This window comes from Clupea harengus, chromosome 5 (assembly GCF_900700415.2).
Source record: "Clupea harengus chromosome 5, Ch_v2.0.2, whole genome shotgun sequence".
In the NCBI taxonomy this organism is placed as follows: domain Eukaryota; kingdom Metazoa; phylum Chordata; class Actinopteri; order Clupeiformes; family Clupeidae; genus Clupea; species Clupea harengus.
Window position 1 is genome coordinate 11796623 of NC_045156.1, and position 10000 is coordinate 11806622.

Below are 10000 nucleotides of genomic sequence, written 5' to 3' on the forward strand. Positions count from 1 at the left end.
ATTCTTTTAGAAGAGAGAGCGAAGCACAAATAAACACCAGTGTCACTCTAGACCTCAGAAATGGGGGGGGGGGAGAGAGAGAGAAGTAGTTTGGAAATCAGTTCCGACATCACCCAATCATGTTGAGGCACATCACCCAATCACGTAGAAGCTGCCATGGTAGTGAGCAAGAGCAACAGTTACATTTGGAAAATATTGTGACACGTTTAGGCTGGATAGCGCGGCGGCGGCCATTTGGAGTGAGGTATAGAGCAGAGCGCAGCGCAGCGCAGCATTGGATAAGGTTGAGTGAGTGTTCACTCGGACCCGGCCAACTCCCTTCAGTAGCGGCCATTTGGCCTCCAACCACACGGCGCTGGCCCGTGTTCAGTAGCTAGTGGTCTGGTGGATGGAGGGAGTCGGGTGGAGGAGAGGAGGAGTGCCTGAAAAATGAGAAGAAGGGAGGGGAAAGCAGGAGAAGGAGTGAAAGAGAAGAGAGGAGAGGAGAGGAGAGGAGAGTGCTAGCATGGGCAACTCTAACGTGATCCCAGAGCTACTCTAATAAAACCCTGGCAGAGGTAGAGCAGAAGGGGGAGAGAAAGGGAGGGAGGGAGAGAGAGAGATAAGGAAAGAAATGGAAAAGAAGAAGTATTTCTCCTGGTAGATGAAATATACAGGATCTATTATGATTTTCCGGTTTTCCCTTTCCCGTAGTGTGTTATAGAGCTTTTTGTGCATGTAAACAGTCTGTAAAGTTACAAAACCCAAAGTACACGCCAGAGGGAGTAACTCTCTCCAACAGAAACTACTTTTCTCAGCTGCCTCAAACGCCTCATTGGAATCCCAGCTCTTTTAACAAAATCCTTATTGCCCACCAATCAGAGCAGACTGGGCTCATCGGAAGTGGGCGCTTTAAGACACGAAGCGTTTCAAACAGAGGGTCCTCTTTAAGTCTGCCTGTCCCTCAATATAAGCATGACAGACAGACAGACAGACAGACAGACAGACAGACAGACAGACAGACAGACAGACAGACAGACAGACAGACAGACAGACAGACTGACTGACTGACTGACTGACTGACTGACTGACTGACTGACTGACTGACTGGCTGGCTGACAGACAGACAGACAGACTGACAGATAGACAGACATACAGATAGATAGTTAGATAGATAGTTAGATAACATTAGAGCAAGAGAAAGGAAATAAAGAGAGAGAACGATGCGCAATGACATGAGCTAGAGGAGGGGATGTCATGGGATAAGAAATAAGATAATAGTAGTCTGCCAGGGAACAGACATCACAACACTTCAGGGTTTTTTTTTTGGAGGGGGAGCGTGTGTGGGGGGGGGGGGGGGGGGGGGGGGGGGTGATGGTAATGGGAAGATGAAGGTAAAAAATAATCAAAACACTAGCTTAGCTTTTTCTCATCTCCTGCTACAGCTCTAATGTCTGGCCTTATGCACTTGCTAGGGACATTTGTGTACATTAGATGATAATATATCTTGTTCTGTGTTTAAGTGGGCAAGTAGTCAAGTCCTAGTTTATACATCTCTGGTCCATTATGAGATTATTGGGAGATCCTTCACCGGAGTCTCAAAGACTCGACTGCAGCTACAGTGGTGTGCATGTGTGAATGTCTGTGTGTGTGACTGAATGTGCATACAAGTATGCAATAGGAGTGTATGCATGTCTGTGTTTAAGTCAGGGAATGTTTGTGTGTGTATCTGTGTATCTGTGTGAGCACCTATCTTTGTGTCAGTACCCCCATATAGCCTCTAGGTGGGGCTACACTTCACTGTCATTCCTTCCTCTGGAGTCTGTGTAGAGGTGGGGGTAATTAGGGGGGTGGAGGGGGGTGGTTGCTACACCACAGCCCTTAGCTCCCAGCATGGGGTACCATTCATCAACCAGGCCTTGGTCTGTTGGCTTCCATTGGCTTTGAAGCCCAGGTCATTGTCATGGGCACTCTCTGTAGTTCCTGCAATGCATGGTCCACACCATAGACATATATAGATGTATATATGTCTATGGTCTTTATACGTCTATGGTCTTTATATGTCTATGGTCCACACACTGACTGTACTTTAAAGGCGGGCCACCGCTTAACAAAAATGAAACAAACTCCTTCCAGGGTGTTTACACTCCCGAGCTTCATGGGACGAAACAAAGCTGCTTTTGTGGCGCAGACAGGATGGATAGCTGTTGTCCATGGACAGGGCTGAGGTTATGAAATCTGTCCGACAGATAAAGAAAACTGCCTGTGATGATTTTCTAAAATCCCCACTGGCTATTCCGTTTTATGAGAAAGTGGCCATGTTGACGTTGCTAAGGCCAGAGAACTCTCAGATATCACCCTCACATGGAAACCAGCATCGCACTGGGAACAGATATAAATCGCGCTCCGCTAAAACTGTAAATATGTGCCTCTTTAATGTAACGCTCTCTCATTTGAAGCGTAATTGCCTCGGCTGGCCGGAGGAGTTTAAATGTCCACTCGGGCCTTCCCATGCTAACGCGCTACATGCGCGAGCGCGCGGCCGTGCGGTTATCCTGTAGGGAGGCTTTTCTTCCCTGCTATCTGTTTATTTTATAGCTTTGATCGCGCGATGGGATCGCCAAGACTCAGTTTGACGTCTCTATCTGAAATCTACACGGCGAGGACTGGACGGTGGTGGTGGTGGGGGTGTTGCTGAAATCTGTACACTCACTCTTGACAGTTTAGTTGCAAATGGGAAACGTGAGGGACATGATGATTCATTTGACTGAATTATTATTATTACTGTTATTAATAGTTTGCTCAGTGGGGCCATTGTACTCCGTCCTACTGGCATAAAAAAATACACATCTAGTCTATTGTGGCGTACTGTCTTTGTCACCCGTCTCTCTTATAGCTGTCTTAGTCTCTTCCTTCCTTTCTGTTTGGCACATTGTAATGAGTCCAGCTCAGACTTGAACAATCAAGCATGGACACATGAACGCTGTGCTTGGGCTAGGAATGCGTGTGTGCCATCTGCAGAGAGAGAGAGAGGGAGAGAGAGGGGGACTGAGCTTTGAGCGTTGAAAGAGAAGGAAAGAGGGGGCGAAGAGAGAGGGAGAAAGAGAGAGAGCGAAAGGGAGAGAGAGAGAGGGAGAAAGAGAGAGCGAAAGGGAACAAGAGAAGCAGGGGAAGGAGGGGGGTCATTGTTTGTTTTCATTTGTAGAAATATGAAATATGATGCGATGGGGGGGGGGGTGTGAGGACGAGAGAATGAGAGAGAGAGCAAAGAGTAAGGCAGAAAGAGAGAGAGATAGAGCAGAAGGGGGAAAAGGAGAGAGTGTTTTGTGTTCTGGCCAACCAGCAGTACTCCCGCCTACTTTTCTCCCTCCCTCTCTCATTCCTCCGCCTCCTGTCCCTGTTGTGGGCAGAACCAGTCGCTTCACTTCTAACTGTGTGCATGCGCGCGCGCGTGTGTGTGTGTGTGTGTGAGAGAGTGTGAAAGTGTGCATGTCTGCGTGTGTGTGTGTGTGCAAACACACCAGACTGCCGTGCAGAGAGCAACAGTTCACTCAGTCGTCACTGATGCTACTTCTCACCACCAATCCAGGAGTCACAGACCATCTCCAAACCCCCAAGACAGGACACCGGGTCTGGGCAGGGTGGACTGATCACAGCCTTCTCTTCTCCAGGAGGTTCCAGCTACATTTCCAGGAGAGGGAGGGAGGAAAGAAGCCCAAAGTCAGGCAGGCAGTCAGGCAGGCAGAGAGAGAGAGAGAGAGACAGCAAGAGCTTTCACTTCCAGCTGCACCTGGAGCACACAACTGGGACGTTTCTCCTTGACAACTCGGTGCCTGTCTCAAGTCACTGAGATTCACATTCTCGTGCCTGTGGACTAGTTCACACACCTCTTCTCTGCGTCTGCTTCCGGGCGTGTTCCGAGTACAACTCAGGTGTTGTGTGTGAACACACACAAACACAAAGATTGTCAACTTAAGTGCCTGTCACAGTAGCGCAACAGAAGACAAGCAGGAAAAGGACTTTTGGCGGTAATTAGGCTCGCTGTTAGCCTGTTGCCTTGCGAGCTGCGAGTCGTAGTTGAGTTGTGCTGAGACAACTGACAGCCGTGAGCAGCTTCACAGGGCTGAACGAGGGACAGAGAGGGGACACAGAGAGGGCGAGAGACAGCAGCATGTTTGACTGCGTGGAGGCCCTGGGGGTGGCCCCACGGCCCCTGTACGACGTGTCTGCCCAGGGCTCCTGCATGCTGCGCAAGGCCAGCTCCTTCTTCCCCAACCTGGAGCCTTTCTCATGGGCCATCAACACGGCCATGCAGTGTAAGTCACTCATCTGTCATTTTAGGCTTTTGCTCGCTCTCTCTCGCTCTCACTCACTCACTCACTCACTCACTCACTCTCTCTTTCTCTCTCTCTCTCTCTCTCTCTTTATCTATCTCTCTCTATCTCTTTCTCTCTCTCTCTCTCTCTCTCTATATATATATATTTCTCTCCCTCATTTGTTTAATTTTCTCTCTCTTCCTCTGCCACTCTCTGACTTGCTTTCTCCCCCGTGATCTCAAAGTCTTGTCAGGGTCCATCATCCATGTCTAAATATGAGAAGTGTACATGTGTATCTCTTGGAGGCATAAAAACTGATCAGTGTGATGGACTATGAATAGAATAGAATAGAATGGTGTGTTTTCTCTGTTCAAATATGTTCACATTTGCCTTTCAACCACTGGGCAATCACATGATCAAACATGTCAGACCAACAGAGGAAAACAATACAAAACCAAATAGAGACGTGACACTGACAATGATGGCACTGTCCCTGTACCGTTGGTTTGTGTGGACATCTGTAGGTCTCTCTATGTGTCAGCTAGAGATAGAGTGAGAGAGATACTTGATTTGATAGCAAGTACCTTGAAAGCAAAACACTTCGTCACTGTTTCAATTGTAATTGTTAATTGAATCATTTAAAATTTAAATTCTCTAATTTTGTGAGTGTGTGTGTGTGTGTGTGTGTGGGTGGATGTGTGTGTGTGTGTGTTTGTGTGTGTGTGTGTGTGTGTGTGTGTGTGTGTGTGTGTGTGTGTGTGTGTTTGTGTCCACACTTCCCTTATCAGGCTAGGGGGTGTTGTTATCATAGAGCTCTCTCCACAGGAAGAGCCAGATTCCATTCTATTCCATGTGCCATTCTCACCCTCCTTACTGATTGTTTGTTTGTGTGTGTGTGTGTGTGTGTGTGTGTCTGTGTGTGTGTGGGTGGTGGGGGGGTTATGCATGGGTGGGTATTTGCATGCATGAGCTTGTGTGCGGAAGAGATTATGAAAAGTTTGTCCCCTGCTCTTTTTCCCCTTCATGAGCGTGTTCCTCAGCAAAGCGTGTTTGTTGTGTTTCTTGTCAGTTTGATGAATCATGGCACTCCTGACAGTCCGAGGGCTGTCCCTTACCTTACACCCTTCACTTCATGGCATGTATAGGCAGTCCCCAAAGCCATTCATCTTTGCCATTGTCTTAACAAAGCAACCAGTCTGTTGACAGTGTCAGAAAGCTCCAACTGAATCAGCCCTCTTCTTTTTTCTTTCTTTTTTTCCCCCATTATATTTATATGGCCAATGGCCTTTCGGTAACCAGTCAATTTGTTTGACAGATCATCAAGGGCATGTTTATGAATCACAGCTTCACATAAGCTCAGTGTGTTCATCATGAAGTTGGTCTGACACGAAGTTTAGCATTGACATATGGGTCTTGGAATTGTCTTGGAACAGAGTGAGAGAGATCGAGTGATATAAATAAATAAACCTGAAAGAATGTGGGGCTGTAACAAATAGTAAAAGGAGTCCTGAGTGCAAGGACTGGCTTGTTCTGTCTCTTTGCAATCCTATGACAAGTCTGTCAGGCGGGCCAACATTTGAAAAATTCAATTGGCTGTTGTGGTTTCGTTTAAAGTGCGACTAGTTTCGCTATAAAGGGGCGTAATCTACCTTACAGATTCTCCGGTGCTGAGCCATTGTACCTCGAAACTTACAAATTCCTTCTGTATGACTTAGGTACAGGAGTTTGTAGAGTTTTGTGTTTTTGTTTTCATGTTCATACATAGCTCACGCGAGTTAGACTGTTTCTGTTGCTGTGCCTGCTAAATGGTGTTGCGACTTTGTCTGTATGCTACCTTGTAGCTTGTTTTGTCCTACTTTGTTGCTATGGAGTAGAGATAGGCTACTCGTTTCTCAGACGCAGTTTGTTTCGGTTTGAAATGAGTGAAAAGGCTATTTATCTTCATTAACTGCGGGAACACACCGGGGTTTGGACTGCTGTCAACCTCACAGTGTTTCTCCTAATGATGACAGATATGCTTTCCACAGAAGAGGCGACTGTGAGGACTAGTCTAACTCGCTACCTGCACATAACCTAATATGATTAGTCTTTGTATCATTCACTGGAAAAAGTATACTTCTCTATAGTTGTTAAATTCATTAGAAGAAATTACATTATGAAATAACAGGTGCTAAGAGACGTTTGCGCACACAGAAAGATGGCCATTTATCCGATGCCATCATCGTTGATCAAGTAAAAGATGGAGCTGCATACCTGCATCCTCTTAACAATCCTGCCAAAAACTTTGCAGTCACAGAAAATATTTTGTTCGAAGCAAGTTTTACTTGGGGCGGGAGGGGGGAGACGGAGAACAAAAAATGGAGGACGGGTGCACGGTGTGGGGAATGAACGTTCCTTGGCGCGGTGTTCAGTTACAGCTGAGCGATCAGAATAACCCTTGTAAACACTGCAGGACAATAACATGTGAAGAGGCTCAATCTATACCCGCTCTGTTCTGTGCGCTGTTAGATTTGTATTATTCATACTGATGAAATTATGTTTGGGCTAAGAAGACAAACCTAAACGAAAGGGATCCGCGCAAACACCACTCTCCCTAAGATATTTGCTTAAGTGCTCAGTGAAAGCTATGAGCTGCCATCGGATACTAAACTCTTCATCGGCCTATTAAGTGATTGGTAAATTTACCGAAGCAGACTTCATCGCTCAATTTAAAGGCATCCTCACACAAGCATGCAAACAAACAAAAGAAACAAAGAAACAAACAAAATCATCGTCCGTGACACATGTCTATCATTATGATTTTATCAATCTATTAATGTATGTAGGGGATGATTTTTATTATGAACAATTTGTCTTATGATTGTTTTATAATTTTGTAACAGCCCAAACGTTGGTCTTGTGAGTTCTGGACATCTGATGGCCATTGGTCCCCAACATGTCTGAATGGAGGGCTTTAAAAGTGACCAAATGAACTTGTAAACTTTTACATGACTTTTACGCAAAATTTCACACGGCCCCTGTCTCTGTTTGTGCCACATGTGTGTATGTGTTTTAAAAGCTCGCCCTCTTATTGAAGTATCATTTCAACTAGAATTTCTTTTAAAAAGTGTCATAAATCTGTCTCTCTCTCGCTCTCTCTTTGTGAGTGTGTGTGTGTGTGTGTGTGTGGTCAGCTTTCCTGTTCTCTGTTGTTTTTTAGCTCAGTGGTCAAGACCTCTGCCTCTCTTTGTCTCAGTGTCAGGGGTTATGGAGAGTGCATTACTAAGCCAAAGTCAGGCCATGTGTGTGTGTAACTGTGTGTGTGTGTGTGTGTGTGTGTGTGTGTGTGTGTGTGTGTGTGTGTGTGTGTGTGTGTGTGTGTAACTGTGTGTGTGTGTGTAACTGTGTGTGTGTGTGTGTGTGTGTGTGTGTGTGTGTGTGTGTGTGTGTGTGTGTGTATTCACGTGTGCATATGTAGGAAAGAGAGAGGGGTAACAAATGTTAGTAAATGTTATGGTATTTGTAATGTGGCATAAGTGGTATGAGCATATCTGCATGTGTGCAATACAGTCAACAGAAAATGTATTTAAAAAACTGTAATGAATACTGTTAATAGACAAGTGTGTACGTGTGTGTGTGTGTGTGTGTGTGTGTGTGTGTGTGTGTGTGTGTGTGTGTGTGTGTGTGTGTGTGTCTGAGGACATGTGCATCTGTGCCAGAGAGATTGTGTGCGTGGGGGGTGGGGGGGTATCCCCTGTCTATCAGATGCTTTTCACATCATTTGTTTACCCTTAATGATGAAAGTCTTTAATTATTCAATTATAATGACAAAGCACTCAATTAAGAGATTAGACCGCCTGCAGGGACGGGAGCTGGCGAGAGCGAGGGATGAAAAGAGGAGGGTGGGGGGGAGAAATAGAGCTGATGGAGGGATTAAGGCTTTCCCCCTCCATGAGTTTGCCCTTCACTGTGAACACTGGTTTCAGCCTCTCTCTCTCTCTCTCTCTCTCTCTCTCTGCTCTCTCTCTCTCTCTCTCCGTCTCTCTCTCACTTTGTCTTTCTCTCTATCTCTCTCTGCTATCTCTGTCTTTCTCTCTCTCTCTCTGTCTCTCTCTCTCTCTCTCTCTGTCTGTCTGTCTTTCTCTTCCCCTTCCAGTGTCTCTCTGTTCTCTCTCTCTCTTTCTTTTAATTTCCATCTTTCTCTCTTTATACTTTCTCTCTCTCACTTTCCCTCCCCATGTATCTGGTCTTTTTTTTCTTTCTTTCGATATCTATGCTCCGTCCTCCTCGCTTTCTCTCTTTCTTTCGTTATCTATGCTCCCTCTCCCCCTCACTCACTCTAATTTAATGCATACCCTATGCAAATTACTTTTTTTGTTTTCAAAGTCATTAATTCCCCAGGACGTCTGTCTGTGTGATATTCTTCTAAAGAGACGCAGACTAGGTCATTTCTTATATTAATTAGGCGTAATGTATAGAGAAATCATGCCATAATTGATGGGTAATTAGAAACCATGAAAGATGCATAAGCATACATCCGAACATCGTCCATATGTCCCTCTACGAAATTCTACAATTAGCTGAGAATATATTGTCTTCATTTTAATTAGATCAGGTTATCACTTAATCTCTATAAATATCTAAATAAAAATAGTGGGCCTACTGATAAAACTATCATCATGCGTTTCACAACAAATTCACATAACTATTTGAGCCTCTGTACGTTTTGAAATACTGAGATCCAAAGAACACAAAAACAGACACAGAGTAAGGCATGATTAGAAGAACACTTGCCACAAGGTCTTAAACTTTACTGGATACGAGAGACGCGGAGGACAGATACTCTGGGGGAGTACTGACCAGCGGATGCCTTTTCCCATGTTTTTAAAAGGAGAAGCCAAGAAAACATGGAAGACATGATGAGGCTAATAGAGAGATTTCAAAGGGTCCCCTCGAGACCGGCATCAACCGAGCTGGATGATGACAGAACAAGAGGAGTCACTGCACAGCACTGGTGCTGAATACAAAACCAAGAGAATGAATTATTGAAAGACTGACAGACAGAGAGCGCGTGGTGGTGTGTGTGTGTGGGGGGCGGGGGGGGTGAAAGAGAGAGGGTGCAGTGAAGAGACAAATTGAAAGAGATGGTCACACACATACACATACACACACACACGGACACAGAGGAAGAAAAAGTGTCTACCTCCCGGAGTTATGGTGTCTGTCCGACTGCTCTGTGCGTGTGTGCGTGTGTGTGTGTGTGTGTGTGTGTGTAAGAGTGTGTAAGAGTGTGTGTTTGTGTGCGCCTGAACAGATTTCACAGGCCCCTGACGGAATTCAGCCCAGTGCTGCCCATGCCATTTTATAGGATGACGGCAGCCGGGCGAGGAGACCACTGTAAATAACACACACAGGCCCTCCTTCTCCGAGCCCTTTTCCCGTCCTGGAGCCATTTTTAGGCTGTCCTCGTAACACATAGGCTCCCAGGACCGTCCCGGGACAGCAACTTGGCCAAGGACGCCTCCTCCCAGCTCTAGCCCCCGTGGAGTCTGTGTGGCGTGGCCTCCCGACAACTGTCTCCTGTTTGTTTGGGTTTGGAGCTGAATGTTTTGGCTGGAGGGCCGAGGTTCAGACGGATGGATGTTGACTGCTGGTGTAGGGCGTAGGGCTCACTGGTGTAAGGTGAGAAAATCAGTTATAGGAACTCAGATAGTAGTGAAGACTCG

General features: G+C 45.9%; 1 protein-coding gene across 4 annotated transcripts in view; it reads left to right on the forward strand.

Moving 5' to 3' along the window:
- Window positions 1-10000, forward strand: part of LOC105907526 (retinoic acid receptor gamma-A-like) — a 40226-nt gene that overhangs the window by 13989 nt on the left and 16237 nt on the right. The window contains exon 1 of one of the 4 annotated variants that reach the window (XM_031567710.2): window positions 3358-4295. The exons of 2 other annotated variants lie outside the window; for them this stretch is intronic. In XM_031567710.2, the coding sequence (XP_031423570.1) occupies window positions 4151-4295 (145 nt within the window). In that variant the 5' untranslated portion in view covers window positions 3358-4150. Of the gene's footprint in view, window positions 1-3357; window positions 4296-10000 lie in introns of those variants that run through there. One more of the 4 variants, XM_031567709.2, reaches the window with a different exon arrangement.